The sequence below is a fragment of the Cervus canadensis genome, chromosome 15 (genome assembly GCF_019320065.1).
Source record: "Cervus canadensis isolate Bull #8, Minnesota chromosome 15, ASM1932006v1, whole genome shotgun sequence".
Taxonomy (NCBI): Eukaryota; Metazoa; Chordata; class Mammalia; order Artiodactyla; family Cervidae; genus Cervus; species Cervus canadensis.
The window spans coordinates 15,715,499-15,739,187 of record NC_057400.1 but is presented as its reverse complement, the minus strand read 5'-3'; the positions used below and the strand labels follow the sequence as shown (position 1 = coordinate 15,739,187).

Sequence of the window (23,689 nt, the reverse complement as noted above, 5' to 3'; positions counted from 1 at the left end):
TTACTGCATGTAACCTTGAATATGACTTCAGAGAACTGGAAGCTGGGCCATAGGAGGATGAGATATAGGTAAGATAAATTTCATTAGAGAAAGGGAGGAAAGCTCAAGACTAGTATTATTACATGTATCCAACCTGGTCTTCCACTTGTGCATGATGACATAAGGAGCTTACCCTAGAATGTAAATCAATGCACCACTTCCTTTACTGAAAAAGTCTTGCTGTTAAAAACAAAATCAGGACTTCCCTAGTGGTCCAGTGGTTAAGAATCTGCCTTATAATGCAGGGGTTACTGGTTGTATCCCTGGTCCAGGAAGATCCCACGTGCTGCAGGGCAGCTAATCCCATGTACCACAACTGCTGAGCCTGTGCTCTAGAACACAAGAGCCACAGCTACTGAGCCTCAGCCTGAGTGCTGCAACCTCAGAAGCCCACTTGCCCTAGAGCCCATGCTCTGCAATGAGAAGCCACTGCAGTGAGATTACGCATCACAACTAGAGAGTAGCCCTTGCTCACCACAACTAGAGAAAGCCCATGTGTAGCAACAAAGCCCCAGTGCAGTTAAAAATAAATAAGAATTAATAAAAACTATATAAAATATTTTAAAAAAACACCCAAAAGTCAGTTAAACTGAACTGTGTCATTAGTAAATCAGTTTGCATTCTGGCACAAATTCCTTCTCTTATCATAGACTGGTAACAAAATCTTTGTGGGCTGGAATTGATCTAAGAATCACAGTTTGAAACCCCATGAAATAGATGGTAAAGTGGATTTTAAAAAGCGTACACCCACAAGGACAAAGAGAATAGGACAGAAAAAATAAGAAAATTTCAGAAACTGGAAAGCTGTTGGACAATAACGTAACTTCAGAAGACCAAGAAAGAGAAATTCTTAGCTAGTGTGAGATAAGCCAAAAAGTAATCTGGCTTATAGCACCAAGGCCCCAAATATCTGTAATAGACAGCACCAGGTACCTCTGGAAGTCACGACAAAGACTGAACTAACATCAGGAGGATTCATTGCAAGCCTGTTGCAGAAGCAGTTAGACCCTAGACTACCTCCGTCACTGCTTATTAGTCCAGTGTCTGCTTTCCCCTCATTCTGGCAAAAGATTGGTCCGTTAGCCTCCAAAGGGGGTGAAAGAGAGTCTCTGAACTGGAAGATACCAGGCACAGCTGAGAGCCTGGAATGTTCTGAAAGCAAAAGGCTTAATGAAAGTTTATTTATTAAAAATTGAGCATCCCGGCCTTTGTTTTCCACTCAGTTCCTAAATACTGGCAACCAGGCCCTTACTGGTTTCAACCTATGTGGCGCTAGTGGTAAAGAATCTGCCTTTCAATGCAGGAGATGCAGAAGATGTGGGTTCAATCTTTAGATCAGGATTGCCTGGAGTAGGAAATGGCAACCCACTCCAGTATTCTTGCTTGGAAAATTCCATGGACAGAGGAGCCTCGTGGGCTACAGTCCATGGGGTTGCAAAGAGTCGGGTATGACCGAGTGACTGAGGACTTCACCATTCAGGTAAGAAATAGAAAAAGAACTTCTCTGGGAAAGTGATAAATCAAAAAGGAAAGGTTAAATATCTAGAATTTCCAAAGGACATGGCCCAGTTGGATTACTGTGTAGAGCAAAGCCCACTTGACAGGTCCTATCCATATGCAGAGACTTCCATTCATCTTTTTAGTGACCACTCTTAAGTATAAGTAGGTAGCCAGGGATTATGGACATTTAAAGAAAGCATTTGATATGAAATACTGAGACTTAAAAGACAAAAAATTAATTGCAGGAAGGCTTGTGGAGAGAAGTATATTTCCCAAAATTATTAACATTTTTAGAGAGATAAAAGGTATGGCACTCACTCAACAATAACAGGATGTTTTAAAAAAGTTTACAGAACAAGAACAGTAACATCAAGATCTTGCAAATTAAACATTAAAAGCCAATTACATAGAAGGATTTATTAATAAAGTTGAGGAAACCTCCCATATAGTAAAACAAAAGCTCAAAAAGGAGAGATGTAAGACAGGAAAGAAAAAAAAAAAAAGATTCAACTTTAGGAACTCCAGAAAGAGAAAACAGAGGGAAGGAAGTCATTGAAGAAATAAATTAAGAAAATTTACAGAATAAAAGGACTCACCAAATGGCTAGCATAATGGGCGAAAACAGTCCATTACTAAGAAATTTCAGGACAAAAAGAAAATCTTAGAGTCTTTGAAACTGAGAGTGAAGGAGAGAGAAGTATGTTTTATATGAAGTTTCAGAGATTAGACTTGCATTTTATTATCCAATAACAACTCTAGAAGTCAAAATATAATGTGAAAACGTCTTTAAAATTAATCAGGAAAACAGGTTCCAAGCTAGAATTATATACTTAGCTAAACAATTAACTCTTTGTAAGGGAAGAATATGCTCAGAATACTTCAGGCTAGGCTTCAGCAAGTACTTGAATCAGGAACTTCCAGATGTACAAGCTGGGTTTAGAAAAGGCAGAGATCTAATTGCTGACATTCGCTAGATCATAGAGAAAGCAAGGGAATTCCAGAAAAACATCTACAGTTCCACTGACTATGCTAAAGCCTTTGACTGTGTGAATCATAGCAAACTGTGGAAAACTCTTAAAGAGGTGGGAATACTAGACCATCTTACGTGTTTCCTGAGAAACCTGTATGCAGATCGAGAAGCGACAGTTAGAACCTTATATGGAACAACTGACTGGTTCAAAATTGAGAAATGAGTACAAGACTGTATCTTGTCACCCAGTTTATTTAACTTATATGCAAAGCACATCACAGGCTGGAATCAAGATTGCTGGGAGAAATAACCTCAGATATGTAGATGATACCATTCTAATGGCGGAAAGCGAAGAGTAACTAAAAAGCCTGTTGATGAAGGTGAAAGAGGAAAGTGAAAAAGCCAGCTTAGGACTCAATATTTAAAAAAACTAAGATGGGGCATCCAGCCCCTTCACTTTATGGCAAATGAAAGAAGAAAAGGTAGAAGCAGTGACAGATTTTCTCTTCCTGGGCTCAGAAATCACTGTGAATATTGACTACAACCATGAAATTAGAAGACAGTTGCTTCTTGGAAGGAAAGCTATGACAAACCTAGACAGTTTATTAAAAAGCAAAGACATCACTTTGCTGACTAAAGTCTGTATAGTGAAGGCTATGGTCTTTCCAGTAGTCATGTACAGATATGAGAGTTGGACCATAAAGAAAGCAGAGTGCCAAAGAATTGATTTTTTTGAAGCTGTGGTGCTAGAGAGGACTCTTGAGAGTCCTTTGGACAGCAAGGAGATTAAACCAATCAATCCTAAATACTCATTGGAAAGACTGATGCTGAAGCTGAAGCTTCAACACTTTGGCTACCTGGTGCAAAGAACTGAGTCATTGGAAAAAAACCCTGATGCTGGGAAAGATTGAAGGCAGAAGGAGAAGAGGGTGAGAGAGGATGAGATGGTTGGATGGCATCACCAATTCATTGGACATGAACTTGGGCAAACTCCAGGAGATAGTGAGGAACAGGGAGGCCTGGCGTGCTGCAGTCCATGGGGTTTCAGAATCGGATGTGGCTTGGCGACTGAACAACAGGGGAAGAATAAGGAAATATTGAGATAATCAAGGCTTCAAAAAATTTATCTCCCATATTCTCTTTCTTAGAAAGTTATTAGAAGATATTTTCTACCAAGATGAAGGACTAAAGCAAGAAATTGGAAAATTGTGGGTCTCAGGAAGCTGGGAACCCAATGAGAGAGAGAGAGAGAGAGAACATGAGGCATACAGAGGGGAGATCTCAAGATGACAGTTGTGCAGCAGGTCTAAATAGCAACCCAGTCCATATATGAGCAAGTCAGAGACTCCTGAGATATTTTTTCAAGAAGAAAGAATTAATAGACTATTGTATCTCATGTGTTTAAATGTTCTGAGAAGAGAGTTACAAAATTGGTGGAGAGTTTGGGATTAAGTTAGTGTAAAAAGTAGTGTGCAAAAAAAATTAAAAGGTGAAAGAATGAAAGACAGATATTGTTGGGCTGCAGTCGTCTCACTGAACCTCATAAGAAAGCCTGAATCTAAATTGCCCAGCCATGGAATTCCTGGATTCCTGACTCAGAGGAAATGAATGAGATAATAAATGTTCATTGTGGTTTTAAACCTGACCTAGTTGGTCGGTTGTGTGTACCAACTAGCCCACCAGGCTCCTCTGTCCATGGAATTTTCCAGGCAAGAATACTGGAGTGGGTTGCCACTTCCTTCTCCAGGGCATCTTCCCTACCCAGGGATCAAGCCGACATTTCCTGCATCTCTTGCATTGGCAGGTGGATTCCTTACTACTGCGCCAACAGGGAAGCCCCAAACCTAATCTAAGTTTTAGGTTAATGTAGTATGTAGCAGTAAATAACTAATACAGATTTTGGTACCTGGAAGTAGGTCGTTGCCATAATGAAAACTTAAAAACGTGGGAGTGGCTTTGGAACTGATTGGTCGGAGGAAGCTGTAAGGATCTTGAGATAGTGAAAAGACTGAAGACTCTTGTTAAGACTGTTATTAGAAGCATGGTAACTTGTGAGAAAGTTACCAGCAAGGACTTTGGGAGAATGAGGAAAATGTTATTGGAAACTAGAGAAAAGGATATCCTTGCTATGTTGTGGCAAAAAAAAAAAAAAAAAAGAAGCAATATTGTTACCAACAGCAATATGCAAATTAGAAATTATATTTAATCAACTGGGTGACATTGCAAAGACATTTCCAGACAGTGTTTGAAGTGCTGCATGCCTGCTTCTTGCTTCCTGTAGTAAAATGCAAACCGGAGTGCCTTAAAGGAAGGAGTGGTAGCTCAGTCAGGAGATCCCTGGTTGGGAAGATCCCCTGGAGAAGGAAATGGCAACCTACTCCAGTATTCTTGCCTGGAAAATCCTATGGACAGTAGTCTGGCGGGCTACAGCCCATGGGGTCGCAAGAGTCAGACATGACTTAGCAACTAAACCAACACCATTATAAATAAAGGAATTGTTGAGTTTGAAATTTCTCAGCCCCTCTGATGGCAAATGATGCTAAAATGAGAGATGGCTTTCCAGCAAAGGTTAAGAGCAGGGCACAATCAGAAAGATATAGTCTAAAAATGAAGCCAAGATATAACTATAATATGTTTGTTATGACTTCAAGAGATAAGACAGTGCTTCAAAGAACAACCGTCAGACAATAAGGGCTTCTAGGTAGCTTAAGAATGTTGTCCCTCAACAGCCTTTGCAGAAAATGTAGAGAAAGGTTTTTCTCAGAAATTTGTGGGTAAGGCTTTTGCGCAATGGTATGAAGCTTCATATTGGAAAAGGAAATGGCAACCCACTCCAGTATTCCTGCTGGGATATTCCCATGGACAGAGGAGCCTGGTGGGCTATAGTCTATGGGGTTGCAAAGAATCAGACACGACTGAGTGACTAACACACACACACCTGAAGCCTAATAAGATTCGTAAAAGACCTGCAACGAGAATTGTATTTGCAGAAACACCACCAACTTGACTTAAAGGAACAGCTAGAACTAAATGAAGCCTTCGGGCCTCAAAAGTTGTGGAGAGCATGAAGCAGTCTGTAGAAACTATTCAGCCACAAAAATGAGCTACGTTTCATGGAAAAGGAGGGATGACTCATAGAACCATTCTATGCTCTGAGTTCTAATCAAGGAATTGGCAGCATGTGCCTGATAGATTTCAGATTTGCTGGTCACTAGTAACTCTTCTAAATCTCCTGATTTTCCTCTTTTGGAATGGAGGGTCTGAAGCAACTACCCTTTGCCTGTCTCACCATTTTATAGTTTGAGTATGTGCTGGCAAAGAAGTTACCTCTGTAGTCTCAGATTGAGAGAAACTCCACATGAGGAGCGCCATCCACAAGTTACTTTAAATGCTGAGATCCTAGACTTTAAGCTTATGCTATAAATGGATGAGACTTTGAGGTAGTTGTGGGAGGACTAAAGATATTTTAAATTTAGGAGGAATTACTTAGTTCATAAATAATTTGTCACCAGAGTGTATAGTGTGGTAGCTTTAAAATATGTCTTCAAATTCTTTCATACTCCTCCCTTCAAAAGGTGGAGCCGAATTCCACTCCCCTTGAATGTGGGCCAGATTCAGTGACTTGCTTCTGAGGGTAGGTCATAAAAGGGCAGCCTCTGCCTGGTACACACTCCATCTCTCTCTTGCTCTCTTTTCCTGTCCCACACCCATTTCTCTTTCAGATCACTCATTCTTTACGAAAACACCAGGTGCCATGTTGTGAGGATACTTAAGGAGAGTTAGAGGGACCCAGAGGGAGAGTTAGAGAGACCCAGATGAGAAGGAAGTGAGGCCAGAGTCCAGCACCCATGTGCCAGTAATGTATAAAAGTCACCTGGAAAATAAACCCTTCATCCCCAGTTGAGCCTTCAGGTGACTGCAGCCCTGACTGACAACTTGCCTGCAACCTTGTGAGGAATTCTGAGAAATTCTGGCTGTTCCTAAATGCCAGACACAGAGACCATATGAGATAATAAATGTTCATTGTTGTTTTGATCCGCTGAGTTGGGGCAATTTCTTTTGCAGCAAACAGCTTAGCACTGGATCTAGCCAAAATTATGATGCAATCATAAGGGGAGGATAACAGACCTCTCAAAATCTATCAACCCAAATAAATAAAGTGAATTTTCTATGATCATGTTAAAGTGAAAGTGAAAGTCACTCAGTTGTGTCTGACTCTTTGCTACCGCATAGATTATACAGACCATGGAGTTCTCCAGGCCAGAATACCGGAGTGGTTAACTGTTCCCTTCTCCAGGGGGTCTTCCAACCCAGGGATTGAACCCAGGTCTTCCACATTGCAGGGAGATTCTTTACCAGCTGAGCCACAAGGGAAGCCATGATCATGTTAAAACTGGGAAGCAATAAGTTTTTTCATATTTTTCACAGTGATAGACTAGTAAAATATAACTAGTATTCTTTGCATCTGTCTTTAAAAATAAGTAGAGTAAAAGCAAAGAATTTTAGAGATGGGAGGAAGCTAAGAGATTATGTAATTTAAGTCTTCTGTTTGGAGGGAACTTTAGAAGTAGTAGGGGTGCAATAAATGGTTTTGGTGTATATATGACATATGTCTATTTATCCTTAAGGTATTATTTAGAATTTTGATTTATCAAAATAACACCTATACATAGTTAACTGAAAGTGAAAGTGTTAGTTGCTCAGTCGTGTCTGATTCTTTGCAACCCGCTGGACTGTAGCCCTCGGGTCTGTCCATGGGATTTTCCAGGCGAGAATACTGGAGTGGGTTGCTATTTCTTTCTCCAGGGGATCTTCCCGACCCAGAAATCGAACCTGGGTCTTCTGCACTGCAGGCAGATTCTTTATTGTCTGAACCACCAGAGAAGGTTTTTTTTAACTATGTTTAATACATAATTAAACAATCAAATATTACTAATGTCTTTCTTATAAAATACAGTCCTGGGGCCACTTTCTCAGCTCTTGTTGCTTAAAGCAGCCTCTTTTACCTTTTTACATGAATCTTCTGATAATCACCCTCACAGATCCAGATAATAAGATTATAATATTGTTTCTTGATTTATTAGCTTTAGAGAGTATTTACTGACTTCCCATTATGATCATGGAGAATTTCTTACCCCAACTTCTCTCCTCCATTTTCCTAGTAAAATTACAATTTTCAATTAAGTTAATGCTTAATATTTACACTAGAAATATAAATATTGTTCACTGTTGAGTCAAGTAGTATACAATGATTATCTGTCTTTGCATGGATGTTTATTTTCTTGGAGTTATTTCCTTTGTTTCATTTGCTGAATTTTCTATATATGTACAGCTTGTTTGTTCCTAATGCATAACTATATCTGTTGAATGCCTGGTGATCATTGCTTCAAATTCAAACATATCAAATAATCCATCCATTCCATTTTATCTGTCTTGGACCTCCCTCCACAGCTCGACAGCTCTAACCTCTCTCCTCTAGCTCTAATTTGTATAGTTTCTTTCTAGACTGGCTGTCATGCTAGGACTTTCCTTAGCTGTTCTGGTTTGGGGATTGTTTTTGAAAGATTTCACTAATGTGACTATAACTAAAATGAAGAAACATTAATATTTTAAAGAGAATCCTAAATTATTAATATATACTGCCTCTGTGTCCTAGATTCACCAGCATGTGAAGTCACATAAAATGAGGTCACATTTGCTTTTGATGCCCACATTACTATGGCTCAAGTCTTCACAGTTTGAATGCACCTTTGCAATTTTGCAAAGTTCCCTCTGAGTTTTTCTAAGAGTCCATAAAAGGGATGTACTTACTAACTAGTCTATCCACTGGTTACCACAAGTCATTTTCCATGTTCTTCCTCTTCTGCTGTGACCTCCTGGCCAACGTATATTGCCCTGAATTCTGTTTAAAGGTGCTAATGATATTCCTCATAAGATGGTTGTTGTATTAATATTTGCCGAGGGTGTTTTTTCCTGAAGCTGCCATTGTCAGGAATACCAGGGATACTATGCTTGATGGGAGGTAGTGAGAATGACCCTTTTCCCAGTTCCACATCACTTTCCTAGTCCCTGTCCTCTGTTGCCTGAAGTTCAGAGCTCACAGTATTTTTCAGTTCCTCCTTTTTGTAGTTTTCTACTTATACACCTGCCCATAGCCCCTTTTTCCAAGCCAGTAATAATCAGATGTCACAACTAGCTAAGTTTCCATTTCAGCAGGGGCAACACAAAAGCCAGATGACCCAGACACAGAGCTCAGTCACATAATTTATTCCCAAATCAGAATGTTCAGCATTTTTATTCTAGTGAGCTTCTCAAGCCAGAGAAACAGTCAGCTTAAAAGTGAGATGTAGTCTCCATTCTGGAGGTAGAACACTACTTGCAACTTTCAAATAGTGGACCTCTTTCTCTGCTAAACAAGATTGTAAATGCCTCGGAATCTACTCTCAATCCAAGTACCACATTGCCAGTCTTCAAATACATAAAAGACATTACAGGAGAGCTGCTAGCAGACCACAACAGAGGAAGGACTTTCTCTTGTGAGATGTAAAGCACTACTGTGCTGATCTTTTTGGCCAAATGAGAGAATTGTTTTCAAAACAAAGGCCAGTGAAACATTTCAAATGGTGCCTAAGACCCTTCATCATCTTCCCTTGCCTCCCTGACCAGTGCCATCCCCTCCCTTTAATGTTCCAGTTCCCTTCATTTAGTGGATGAGGACAGTTAGAGTCCTGTGCATAAATGCTAAGTCGCTTCAGTCATGTCTGACTCTCTGTGACCCCATGGACTGTAGCCTGCCAGATCCCTCTCTCCATGGGATTCTCCAGGCAAGAATATTGGAGTGGGTTGCCATGCCCACCTTCTGGGTATTTTCCCAACCCAGAGACTGAACCCACGTCTCTTAAGTTTCCTGAATTAGCATGAGGATTCTTTACTGCCAGCACCACCTGACAGAGTCACACTCTACCTAATTCAGAAGAAGTGGAGCCAGGATTTTAATTAAGGTGGATTTGACCTCAAAACTGGTGGCTTTTTCCTGCTTACCTCATCATGATGTGTCACTTCCTTATGATCACTACACAGGTGACCGTAGGAAGAGGAACTTATCTGGGGAGCTACCAGCCATGTGGGTTATCTGAGATTTCCCTGGCACACATCCATGATGGTTTCCTGGTGACACATGGTCTGTGTTGAAGGAGATTCTGGATAGGATACCCAATGTGAGCAAACCTAATTCCATAGTTCAGTGTACCTCTTTTTTCTTCTAATGCCTCTTCCCCATACCCCTTTTATGGAGAGAGACCAGGCAACTGGTTGCTGATCCTGCACTCCACTCCCCATAAGTTATTTGAATAGCAGTTCTGGCTTACCTTTCCTATGACATCTGTTAACAGCTTGAGGGCCAGAGGATCATGAACCAAGGAGTCTGTATAAAAGGAACCAAGGTATTTCTTTGGGTTGGTTGGATTGTCCTGTGCACACAGATCAGGACGCATGCTGAATCCATGAGAGATTCTTCCAACTGTGAAGGGGAAGGAGCCACCTGCAAGTAAAATGCATTCCTGAGGGGCTAGTGTGACTTGAAAAGGATTCTTTTCAATCCTCATGCTGTGTGCAAGAAGTTCCTATATCCCAGCTAGTTAAGTACATTTACAGAGGACCTACTGGGTTCCAAATGCTGAGAGATGACCCAGAATAAAGGAGCCAGAATATAGAATGAAATTAACTCATCTAGAAATTCAGATTTAAGGAATGCATCCTAGGGAGAGAAGATATATGGTCAAGTGTGTAAAGATATGTGGTCAAGATTTTCAAAATGAAGTGTCTTATGATATAAAAATACAGAGGCAACCTATCAGTTGGGAAATATTTAAATAATGATGGCATATCCATAAAACATATTGCTATACATACAACTATCAAAAATGATGATGGTCTGTACTCACTGACATTGAAAGATGTCTCTCTATGCTGATGAGAAGGAAAAGCAGATTAGAGAACAGTATGTACAGTTGGATATCATGTGTATGTAACCAAGAGTTCCAAACTCATTTACCCATAGGGACCAAACAGGAAATGTAGAGGAATGAAACAGGCCTATTTCTAAACAATAGTGAATGGTAGAAACTACTGCAAACTGGAGAGCTTATGGTCTAACAAGAGACATTTAAATAAAAACCAAAGCAAAATCAAGTAAGCTGTGCCAGCCAAACTAAACTTGTCTGCAAGAGTGGAATTTGGTCCTTGAAACATCATATATTTTATAACTAGAACAGTGACTAGAAGGACCAAATTGTATCCCTCCAAAACTGTGTCCCTGATCCCCAATGTGACTGTATCTATAGATAAGGCCTTTACAGAGATAATTAAGCTAAAATGAGGTCATAAGCTTGGACTGGTCCTCATAAGAAGAGGAAGACACACCTAAACTCTCTCTCTCTCTTCCTGTGAACACACACAGAAAAGGGCAGGTAAGGACATAGTAAGGCAGCCTTTTGTAATCCAGGAAAAGAGTCTCACCAAAAACCAACCCTGTTGGCACCTTGATCCTGGATCCAGAACTCTGAGAAAACACATTTCTGTGGTTTAAGCTGCCCAGACTGTGGTCGTATTTTGTTCTGGCAGCCCAAGCAGACCAGTACAGATAGGGTCTTACCTCCATGTGCAAAGCATACTTTCAGTTTAGGAAACTTCTCAAACACTCCACCCATGATCATGGAACAGATGGCTGCAGTGGTCTCAGCTGGCATTCCTGGAAGAGGAAACAGTCATGATGTATTGGGATTGTCACCACAAACAAGAAGTTCAGTGATGCTAATGTCAGGGGAATAGCACCTTACTATAATTGTCAGTGCTGAGAAACACAGTTTCCCTGTGCCCCAGCATGCTTGGTTTTATGCAGGCCATGACTTTGGCAAGTGGAAATCATGGGACACTCCCTATTTGCCACTTGCAAGTAAAGTCATCTAATGGCTAGAGCAGTCAAGGAGCGGGAGGACCTGGCTTTTGTCCTGATTCTTCCAGCTTCCATTTTGGATTCAGTGGGTCAAGTAGAGTATAGGGAATCTAGGCTGAACCATTCTTCTTTCACTTTTTTTGCTTCTTGGCCTTTGAAACTGATATAATGCCCTTGAGTCTTGGCTTCTTCACCTGTGAAAGGGTGACACTGCTGCCCATCTTGCAAGGCTATGCAAGGCCTTGCAAAAATGATATTGGGAAAGTTCTTGGCCAGAACTTCACATTATAGGTGCTCAACAAATATGAGTTGCCTCCCTGTGTTTCAATTTTCCTCATCTGTAAAATGGGGATCATAATGGTTAGTTCTTGCCAGTTAGTGAGTGCTCAGAAAGTATCAACTAATATTAATATTCCTGCCAAATCTTTGCTGCCCCTTTAGAGCTGAAGTTGAAAGTAACTGTATTAAAATGAATGATTTCAAGTGCTTTGGGCTTCTAGAAGAGGTGGCTGGTCCACACCTGATGCTTTCACTTCCATGGAGTCAATCTGGGCAATATTTCCAGATGACTGTTTTTCAGTCTGTGGTTAAGAACTCTCTGGGGTGGAGAAGTAAATGGCAACCCACTCCAGTGTTCTTGCTTGGAAAATCCCATGGACGGAGGAGCCTGGTAGGCTACAGTCTATGGGATCATTAGTAAAGAGCATGTTTCATGTTAAAAAAAAAAAAAAGAACTCTCTGGGGGCTCCTTGACTGAGCCCTGGGCCTTCTGGGGAAGCTGACTCTCAGGCTGCCGAATGGGGCTTTACTGGTTGTTCATCCTGCCTTAGGCCTGTCACTGTTCCATGGACAGAGAGGCCTCTGGCTCCCTCAATCCTTAGCCTCTTGAGAATTCTGGAAGCATGATGTATTCATCTCTCTCTGGGAGTGGTTTGTGGGCAGAGTTTCCAGTAGCATCACACGTGGACAGTAACCCCACATACATTGTCCATATAGGAGACAAAGTGGAATATTTATAATGTGAATTGGATCATGACCTTCCCCTGCTGGGAATTCTCCAATCTGTTAAAGACTGCCTTTACATCCAGAATAAAATACTGGTAGTCTGCTTGTTTGTGATCTGTGGACTTGTTTGTCACCTCCGGCTTCAGAAGGGCAGAGGTTTTGTCCATGCCTGGTATATCCTTAGTGCCAGGTACAGGGCCTGGCATGCTGGAAAGGATCAATATGTATTTGTGTTGCAAAATAAGTTATGAGATGATCCTCTGTGTAAATGCTCTCCTTTGTTTTTTCTGTGGGAAGCTGCAATACAAGTATGTTTGTGGGACTTGTCAAAGTGTGTTGTGTGAATTGGGAAGAGATTTTCTTTGAAGCTGCAGAGCGCTAGGGTTTCTTAGGTTATCTCTTCTAACTGCTGCTCAAGAATTTGGTGGGGGATGGGGAGGAAGCTGCCTTACTAAATTTATTGGTCTCCAAAAGCAATAACAGGGGCATAAAATGTGAGGGCAGAAAGAGAATCCAGACCAACTCTTACTCTGAGTCTGGTAGGCCTAGTAGAGATCTCGCCTCTTTTTCCTAGTAGAGGTCTCTCCTCTTATCCTCAGGTGGAACCATGGGTGAACAGTGCAGGTGGGGGAGAGTAGGTAATGGGGAACATGAAAACCTGGTCCTTCAATAGGGGAAGTTGACCTTCTACTCACAGTTCCAGGGTTCTCATTTGTAAAGGCTGATGCTATCACTGGCTTCTAAAAAATCTGTTAGATAGGCATGGCTGCTTTTTTTTCAGAGACTTTTTGGGAATCTGTGTAGTGAGGTAGCTTTGGAGTCAGACAGATTTGCTTTCTCGCTTTTTAACTATGTGACTGGCACAGCTTACCTAACCACTTCGAGACTCAGTTTCTTCATCTTTAAAATAGATATTTTAGGGAATTCCCTGGCTGTTCAGTGGTTAGGATCCTGAGTTTCAACCACAGGGAGCATGAGTTTGATACCTGGTTGGGGAACTAAGATTCCTCAAGCTATGTGGCATGGCCAAAAAAAAAAAGGCTATTATAATGTCAACCTCATAAAGTTTTGTGTGAATACGATTAAAATTAAATGAAGTAACCTAACTAAATCACTCTGCTGTGCACTTGGAACATTATAAATCAACTGTACTTCAATTAAAAAAAATTGAATGAGATAATACATACAGGAGTAAGAACTCAACTCACAATCCTGTCAGTTATTCATATTTTCTCTCTTTGACATAATAGTATCCATAGATAATTGGAAAACACCAAGGGCTTGACTCTCTTTTCGAGATCACAAGCTGACACGAACCTATGAGCCAAGGGAACCAGTATTTGGCCATCCGTCCATCCATCTGCATGTCCCAGGGGTGCACAAATAGGGAACAGTTCAGCCTTTCAGCCTCCTTCAAAGAAGCAATCAGAGAGTGAGGAGGTTATTTGGATGAGCCAGCAAATATAGGGCACTATTTTAGGGTATTGCTTTTCTCTGGTTCTATATTGATCTGAATAAGTAAATTATTTTTGAAGTTTTTTCTGATCTATATAACAGAATCATTGAAAAACTAACTAAAAAGAACACTTAAAATTAACAAGGGTGTTGGTTAGAATTAAAAAGAGCATTGGCAAAACACTCAAGGATTGATCTCACACCTCAAATGCCAAGGAAATTTCACCCGCTGGTTCCTATTTGGTCCACTTTGTCAGAAGGATTGCTCAGATTGTATCATTGGAGTCATAGTTGGAGTGTTCCCTCCTCTACCCCTCCTGGAAACTCAATGATGTGGAAAGTGAGGAAGGGATGGGCTGGGAGTCAGGGGCTCATGACTGTCCTGAAGCAAGTTGGCCTGACCTATATCATCTGGCCTCTCCGAGTCTGACATTAGCTGGGAATTTCTGGGATCTACAGGCACCCACAAAGCCTCAGGGCCACAGCTGAGCTGCTGTGAGCGAGGCGACTTGAGAAAGGGAAGCGCTCTCAGTGCTGCAGCAAAGCAGGCACTGAAAAGAATGTCACGAGCAAAACTGCTCCAGGACCTTCTGGGAACTGGAAATACCATCTGGAGGGCATGGCCTTTATTTAACACTACGTTTAATTAGAAAAAGTCCTCTCAACAGGTTTTTAATATTAGTGGCTTGCCACGGTTCAAAGCAAATTTCCTTGGAGCATTTCTTTTCCAAATATATTAAGGTGCTGGGATGATTCATCCTACGTCTACATATAAACATTTGGGCCAGCCAGGCTGATGCAATGTGACTTGTGTGCATAAGTGTTTTCAAAATAGAGAAGTAGTCCTGGGACAACAGGTGATTCTGAAAGTGGCAGGCAAAGTGAAGAAAGGACTTCTAATTCAACAGGGTCTGGGGAGTGGAAGAGTTATAAGTCTTTTGAAGAGAGAGGAGCTAGTTGGTTTCTACTAGTGGATGCAGGCTGGAGAGTATCAACTTCTTGGGCTGGTTTGTGCTTGATAAACGCACATGATCATGGTATCTTGGTGGGATTTCACTCTTCATGAGGATAAAACTTCATTCTGTGTAACTGTGATGGTTCATTTCTATTCCGTTAAAATTAACAAATATTTTTTATCACTTTTGGCATATGAGACGTTGTAAAGAATATAAAAATAAGTCACTTACACCCTCAAAATCATGATAACTCTAAATTTATTCAGCACTTACTATGTGCCAAAAGGATCACAATAAACTGTGGGAAATTCTGAAAGAGATGGGAATACAAGACCACCTGTTGAGAAATCTGTATTCAGGTCAGGAAGCAACAGTTAGAACTGGACATGGAACAACAGACTGGTTCCAAATAGGAAAAGGAGTACATCAAGCCTGTATATTGTCACCCTGCTTATTTAACTTATATGCAGAGTACATCATGAGGAACGCTGGGCTGGAGGAAGCACAGGCTGGAATCAAGATTGCTGGGAGAAATATCAATAACCTCAGATATGCAGATGATACCACCCTTATGGCAGAAAGTGAAGAAGAACTAAAGAGCCTCTTGATGAAAGTGAAAGAGGAGAGTGAAAAAGTTGGCTTAAAGCTCAACATTCAGAAAACTAAGATCATGACATCTGGTCCCATCACTTCATGGCAAATAGATGGGGAAACAGCGGAAACAGTGGCTGACTTTATTTTTCTGGGCTCCAAAAATCACTGCAGATGGTGATTGCAGCCATGAAATAAAAAGACGCTTACTCCTTGGAAGGAAAGTTATGACCAACCTAGACAGCAGATTGAAAAGCAGAGACATTTCTTTGTCTACAAAGGTCCATCTAGTCAAGGCTATCGTTTCTCCAGTGGTCATGTATGGATGTGAGAGTTGGATTATAAAGAAAGCTGAGCACCAAAAATTGATGCTTTTGAACTGTGGTGTTGGAGGAGACTCTTGAGAGTCCCTTGGACTGCAAGGAGATCCAACCAGTCCATCCTAAAGGAGATCAGTCCTGGGTGTTCATTGGAAGGACTGATGTTGAAACTGAAACTCCAGTACTTTGGCCACCTGATGTGAAGAGCTGACTCATTGAAAAAGACCCTTATGCTGGACAAGATTGAGGGCAGGAGGAGAAGGGGATGACAGAGGATGAGATGGTTGGATGGCATCACTGACTCGATGAACATGGATTTGGGTGGACTCTGGGAGTTGGTGATGGACAGGGAGGCCTGGCGTGCTGCGGTTCATTGGGCCGCAAAGAGTTGGACACGACTGAGGGACTGAACTGACTGACTGTGTGCCAAAGCTGTTATATATATATATATTATATATATATATTTTATATATAATATATATTATATATGGGCTTCCAGATGGCGTTAGTGGTAAAGAACCCACCAAGGCAGGAGTCGTAAGAGATGCGGGTTTGATCTCTGGGTTGGGAATATCCCCTGGAGAAGGGAATGGCTGCCCACTCCAGTATTCTTGCCTGGAGAATCCCATGGACAGAGGAGCCTGGTGGGCTATAGTCAATAAGGTCACATAGAGTCGGGCATGACTGACTTAGCACACATGCATATATGTATGTATTATGTATATAGCAATTTCACAGTTGTTAACTAGTTTAATCCTTTAGGAGATGAGTACTTTTTATTATTCCCATTTTACATACAGGGAAACTAAGGCAGATAGAGGCTAAGTAAGTAACTGAGGTCTTCTGGCTAATAAATGGTAGGCAGTTTGCCACTACCACTCTGCCTCATACAACAAAGTCATCTTCATACCTAAAAACTGATGTGAACATGTGGTTGGGTTCACATGAGAACAAAGGTCTAGGAGATTAGGGGGACAATCAGGCGCTCTGGAGCTCTGGCTGACCTCGCAATGACAGAAACTCCTGTCATTTGTTTGGCTCACAGAAACTCCTCTCATTCGTTTCAGCAAGTTAGTGGTAAGGCTGGCAAGTCTTGCTAACCAAACAAATGTGCTGTCAACCCCAGGACATCACAAGTCAAATGGGGCCAGGATGCTTTCTTGAATCCCCACAGAGACTGGCAGACCCCAAAACACCCTAGTTAGAATGATTAATTGAACTGATCACATAAATGACAATATCTATTTGGACCCCAACTGGCTGCTGTTGCTTTCTGAGCACCTTAGTAACTCATAAAGCCAAGTCCAATGAATAATAAAATGACTTATAGCTGAAGGCTTGCTCACACTGTGCTGAAACAATTTTATACGCGAGTAAATAAATCCTCTTTTCAGAGCTCATTAAAGTTTCTAGAAAACAGTCACTGGATCAGTTCAGCCACTGCAGCCAATCATCTTCTGGGAGTTCAATATTCAGAGGAGCATTAAATCTTTCAGGTTATTGGGAGGCAATTTAACAGGCAGTCCCCCAACTGGTGGGCAGTGTCCATAGACACAGACATGGAAAACATCCTGCATGCAGTCAGAGCTCTATAAATAATAAATGAAATAAATGATCAGTGATTATAGTACCTGATGGGTCCACCAACATCTACTTAATTCATTACTGAAGATTTTGCTTTTGCAATGAAAATAAACAAAAATGATACTATTATAATTCCAGGAGGGAAGTAAGAAATTTTTTAAAAATGCAATTGGATAAAGAATTAAGCATCTTGAATTCTGAAATTAAGGAAAGCAGATTTAGATACAGAAAGAACCTCCCAAAGTAGAGAGGACCGTGGGATTGTGGACTCTTCTGCTGGATATTTCAGAAATTGCTGGCACTGCATTTTTGAAGATATATTTTATTATGCAGTGTTTCAAATATAGAAGGTTATAAACAATAGTACAATGAACAGCTATACGCTTACTATCTAGTATCATCAAATGTTAACATTGTGATGGTATATTTTTGTTGCATATTTTTATTATACTACATTTAAAAAAAATATGGTTTAAAAAGTATCTTAATTGAGAGTCGGTTAAATAAAACAAGACATATTGCAATACTATGCAGTTATTTTAAGTCACGCATTGAGAGAATTTTCACTTAGGTTAGAAATTCTCAATTAGAATATAAAATCAAATGTATAATAGAATTCCAATTCCATTAAAATATAAAATATGCAGATGTATGCATATAAAAAGATAAATGTACTATTAACCATGGTTAATCATCTTTGGGTGGCAGAATTATGGGTTATTTTTGTTTTCCTATTTATTTAAAATATAGTTGATTCATAATATTGTGTTAGTTTCAGATGTACAGCATAATGATTTGTTTTTCTTTTTTTTGCAGATTATATTCCATTATGTGTTATTACAAGGTATTGGGTTTAATTCCCTGTGCTATACAGTAAATCCTTGTTGCTTTTTTTAATTTTATGTACAGTTATTTTTCTCCTTATGCTTTTCTATATTTTCCACAATTGGATTACTTCATAATTTTGAAAAATGGTAAGAATTTTTTTCCAAAGCAAAAGTAAATACTTTGGGGCTTGTCATTAACCTGATCCTTTTGCACAGTGGCTGTGATATGGGTAATAATTTGGCTTCCAAATGAAACCTCTTTATTTAAAGTTAAAAAAAATTTTATTTTATATTGGAGCACAGTTGATTAACTACGTTGTGTTTCAAGTGTATAGCAAAGTGACTTGTTTACACATATACATGTATCTATTCTTTTTCAAATTCTTTCCCTATTTAGGTTATTACAGAATATTGAGCAGAGGTCCCTGTGCTTTATAGTAGGTCCTTGTTGGTTATCTATTTTATTCCAAATTAAACTTTAAAAGGAGAGCAAGAGGGCTCAAAAGAAGAGAGATTTCACTGAGTTAACTTAGGGCCGACCTGGGAAGCATTTTCACTTGTCCCTTTTCTAGTAGGATGGCCCTTCCTGTGGGGGAGCTCTTTCCACATTCCCCCTGCATCCAGCATGTCATCAGGCATTTCTCCAACCCAGGGACACCCAGCACAGTACCCGCTCCACGTTGTGGCACCTCATACCGCGTACACTGGGAAGAGCTCCGGTGCATTCAGGTCCCACTCGTTGATGTGGGAGCCGATCTGAACCCCGGGAAAGCCCAACTTCTTCACACAGCGCTCCATCTCCTTAACCGCCAGCTCAGGGGCCTGCATGGGCAACGTCCCCAGACCCACAAACCTCCTGGGGTGGCTCGCAATGGTGGCAGCTAGGTCGTTGTTCAGAAGCTGGCACAGGTCTAAAGTGTCCTGAGGTTTGGCCTGGTGGAGACAGGCAAAGGAAAGCACATGGTTCAAAACCTACTTTAGATATTTACTCTGCTCAGCACCTCCTCTAGGCTCAGTCATTTGTCCCGCCCAGTGGCTTTACACCTCATAAACCTGAAGCACAGTTTGAGATAGGCATTTGGCCACAGAAGACCCAGAAGCCGGTCATTACCAAGGTAACGAAAACTGCTAGCACATTGCGGATTAATTAGAAAACTGATGTAATCAGGGCCTGGAACCCTACACTAGACATAGAATGAGGGCAGACCATCCACCAACCCAGATAGGAGCCTGCAGGGCTCCCCTCTACCCACACCAGGAACTGAGCCAGATATCAGGGCACCTCTTGTCACATCTCCTTGGGGATGTCAGGCTGCCCATGAACCTCTCCTGTCCCTGTCTTTCTCCTTGTCCTTCCTGTTAGCTGTGACACTCAAAGAGTTACCTTATTAGCAAGATGCTGATGCAGACAAAGTTTGCTTTCTGTTTTCCTAACTCTCCCTCCTTCCTTTCTGTCTTTCTTTTCAACATCATCCCACCTCAGTGCTAAGAATTTGGTACTCTCCAGCAATGCCAGTTGTCCTGTTAGAATAGCACCCAATCAGGTAAACTCAGGTATCTTGAGGTCTTAGGGTATTTTTATTTTAAGTGGTGAATTTCATCATAGGAACAGATAAGTATTGAATCACTAATACTGAAATTATGAGCATAGGTGGAGGAGGTGAGAATAAGTGGTATTTCCAATGCTCCTTAAATTGCCACGTGATTGAATATTTATTTAGTTGAGCGGGTACTTAGTGTACCTCCAACTACTTACAAAAGTGTTCTTTTGCAGGCTTGCCATCATGCCTGAAACTTGTAGCACTCAAGATTTAATCACTTGGGGAAAGACATCCAACTCAAGGAATCCTGTTTTGAATTGTGTGTATTTCCATGGGAGAGGCAACATATTAGGCCACCATCATCACTCCTATCACCTCAAAATCTTTATCACTTTAGAATAAACTGGCTTGTCGGTTACTGAGCCTCTCTTGGCAGGAATGAGTCAATAGGTCATTCTGATGGAGGTCAAGATTGAGTCTACAACTGTGCTGTCCAGTGGAAATACAATTCAAGTTACATAGAAACATGCAGCTATTGGCTACCATACTGGACACTGGAGTTCTAGAGCAAGGACATTACTAGGAAGACGGGCCTGGGAGAGAACAGTGCAAGTGTGAGGGGCCCTGCTGATCTCTAAAGGAGAGTTGGGTGGGCAATGTCAAGACTTGAGACACCTGTCTCCTTACTAGGGAACTGGATGTGAGCCTTTGCTCACCAAAGAGATGGATTGAGATTTCACACTCACCCAGTAGCTAAACATGACGGGAACCGTGGAAAGGGCTTGCACAGTCACTCCTAGACACAGACACAAAGGCAAAGCCAGTGAGAAGAATGACTCAGGCACCTCTGCATTACCCAGGGCCGAGGAGCCTAGCAAGTCTCCATCCCACCTTCCTTCTGCTCTCCCCTCCCTCACTGTGTCTTCCCTGTCTCCTTCTCTCAGGGTCTGTGCCCTAGGCTTCCCTCATCCCTCAGCCTCAGTTCTAAGAGGAGGAGGAAAGACTGGACAAAAGTGAGATCATTGAAGAAAAACTAAAATGCTCATTTTTCAAAGGTTATTTCAACAACTGTGAAGTTGTATTTAAGCAAGGCATTTCCCCATCAGTTTTTTTTTTTTTTTAAGGTGTTTCATCTTAGGTCATGCATGACAGAGTATATTTCTCAGTCACCTTCCTGGCCGTGTAATTCGTCTCCTAAGTGAGTCTGGGTAGAGTCCCACTGTCTGGAATGCCCAGAATGAGGCCCTGAGTGTGGTTCCAGATTCCAGCATCCAGGATGCCCAAGCTCTCTGATAGTCACACTCCTGGAGCTGGGGTATTGGGAGAGATGCTGCCAAACCAAGGATGGGCCCTCTTTCCCTCAAACCCACATCCAACCCAACAGCAAGTCCTGTTTGCTCTGCTCCAGTTCCTTTTAGGCACTCACCTCTCCCCATCTCTTGCCACTGCCTGGTCCAAGCCACCAGCATTTCCTATGGGGACTGCTGCAGAAGCCTCCAAGCTGGTCTCCTACCATCACTCTTGTCCTCTTACAGTTTGTTCTCCACTTGGAAGCCAGAGTAAGTGTTAAAACTTAGATCAAGTCACTCTATTATTCAAAACTTCCAAGTACTTTTAGAGTAAAATCACACTTAGAGTAAAATCCAGACTTGAACATGGTATAAGACTCCACACAGTCTCTCCTGCTCACATTGAGCTTCATTCGCCTCCTGCCTGTTCTTTGGAGCTCTTTGCTGCCCCAGGGCCTTTGCACGGCTATTCCATCTGCCTGGAATGCTCTTCTTCTGGCTCATCACAGGATGTGCTCCTTTTCACCCCAAGGTCTCCGTTCAAACATCAGATCCTTGGAGAGGCTTTCCCTGACTCCATGCATTCTCTCTCCCACTGTTCTGTTCTTTTAATTTTCTGCTACTTATTACAGTCTGTCATGACTGTAGTTAGTTGTTTATTCCGTGCCATTCCTTACTTGGTCATAAACACCACATGAGCCTGTCTATGTCCCATCCCTAGTGAGTGTCCAGAAGAGTGCCTGGCATTTTCAACATATCCGTATATGAAAAAATAAGTCATTGTTTAGTGAGGACTAGACACTACAGCTTTTGATTAGAGAGCATCATTAAACATTGCCACAGATAGGATCTGTGTCCATTGATTAGTGTGCAACAGACAAGTCCCTTTCAACTATAAAATCTTCACATTTTACACAAATGCTTTTGTTTACATTATTCTGTTTAATTTCTCCATTTTATAGATTGGATCTAAGGTCACATGGCCTGCCAGTGGTGGGATGAGGCTCCTGTCCAGCTTGGCTCCTTCCCTACACCCCAGTGGCCATCACTTGTCACTGTATTTCATATTAACATAGTAAGTTGCATTATTTATGTGCTGGCTTATTTGGATACCTATTCTTTAGTCTCTGGGAATTGAGAGGGGAAAAAACAAGTCTAATCCAATTAGAGCTGATATTAAAAAACAAACAGGTATTTAAAAGTTTGGCATAGCACAGCATTCCCCAAATTTACCACTTTACCTTGAGTAAAGTGGGCAGAGGCCAGGGGTGGAGAGAAGTGACATCATAAAAACAAATTCAAAGGCCTTCCTTTAGAAACTCTGACTCAGTGGATGGGGCCTGAAAAAAATTCCTAGTAAGCACCCCAGGCAATTCTTATCCTGAGGGAGGCTTGGGAAAAGCTCCCTTGGAAGAGTGATGGAATGAGAGAGACAGTCCCAAGTACAGTCCCAGCTCTACCATTTACTGTTGTGTCTTCCCTAGCAAATCATTTAAACGCTTTGCATCCCTCAGGTGGGAATAGGTACAACCAAGGCCTGCCACGTAATGTGATGGAGTAACCCAGGAGCTGCCAATTACATTTGTCTCCCTGTGAAAATGGCACAGTATGCTGAAATCTTCTGTGTTGTGCCTTTATCATTTTATTTTCTTACCTCAGCAGAGGCAGAAGGATACACTGCTAAGCCCTTGTGGCCAGACTGCCTGGGTTCAAATCCCTGTTTTGCCCTCTGTAAGTTATGTAATCTTGGACAGATTGCTTAACCTCTGTCCCTAAGTTTCTTCGTCTGTAAAATGGGTATAATAATAGTTGCTACCTCCTATGGTTGTTATAGAAATTGAGTTAATACACATCGGGTGCTGAGAACAATGCCTGGAAACAAAATAAATGCTCAGCAAGGGATAGCCATGACTGTTCTCTTAAGGAGAGCCATGGAATGAAACACACAACCAAAACCAAAGGGGCCATTCTTTATCTAAACTTCAGTCTTGAACAATGGTTCTGACACTAGTCATCATCTCCACTAGCTTTCCCCTTGAGAGGTGGGAGCTCTGGTTCAGCTTGGGCTCTGCTCTCAGTCTGGGAAGCCAGTTCTCTCTCCATTGCCCCTCCCATCCCTGTTCTAGAACAGGGGCCTGTGTACCATTTTCTCTAGAATGGCCTATAGAGGTGCTTCAGGCTTTCTACAAAGTTCAATGTGAATGCAATTTAGACATACTTTTAGTTATTTTAAAAAATCTATAATGCAATATCTGGCCTAGAGTGCGTGAGTGCGTGTGTGCATGCTAAGTTGCTTAGTTGTGTCCCACTCTTTGCAACCCAATGGACTGTAGCCTGCCAAGCTCCCCTGTCCATGAGATTCTCCAGGAAAGAATACTGGAGTGGGTTGCCATGCCCTCCTCCAGGGGATCTTCCCAACCCAGGGATCTCTTATGTCTCCTGCATTGGCAGATGGGTTCTTTACCACTCACGCCACCAGGGAAGCCCATCTAGCTTAGAGTTGCCAGAGACTGCCTGCACATTTTGGGGCTAATAGTTCAACTCAATTTATGCAGACCTTAGAATAAAATGTCTCCTGCTATCTCTGTGTATGTATTTGAACTTCTCATGCATTTGTCTTTGGTTATAAAGGTGGTAGATCCAAACTCGTTTGTTTGTG

At 41.5% G+C, this 23,689-nt stretch overlaps 1 protein-coding gene across 6 annotated transcripts in view; it reads right to left on the bottom strand.

The window, feature by feature from the left end:
* The window catches only part of ACMSD (aminocarboxymuconate semialdehyde decarboxylase), a 57,903-nt gene that overhangs the window by 17,722 nt on the left and 16,492 nt on the right, over nucleotides 1-23,689 (bottom strand). For 4 of the 6 annotated variants that reach the window (XM_043487542.1, XM_043487545.1, XM_043487544.1 and 1 more), the window contains 5 exons: nucleotides 20,488-20,537; nucleotides 18,897-19,133; nucleotides 13,785-13,878; nucleotides 11,163-11,258; nucleotides 9,877-10,049 (listed from right to left, as the gene is read on the bottom strand). In XM_043487542.1, coding sequence (XP_043343477.1) covers nucleotides 9,877-10,049; nucleotides 11,163-11,258; nucleotides 13,785-13,878; nucleotides 18,897-19,133; nucleotides 20,488-20,537 — 650 coding nt within the window. Of the gene's footprint in view, nucleotides 1-9,876; nucleotides 10,050-11,162; nucleotides 11,259-13,784; nucleotides 13,879-18,896; nucleotides 19,134-20,487; nucleotides 20,538-21,167; nucleotides 21,288-23,689 lie in introns of all 6 variants that reach the window. The other 2 variants (XM_043487546.1, XM_043487547.1) reach the window with 2 other exon arrangements.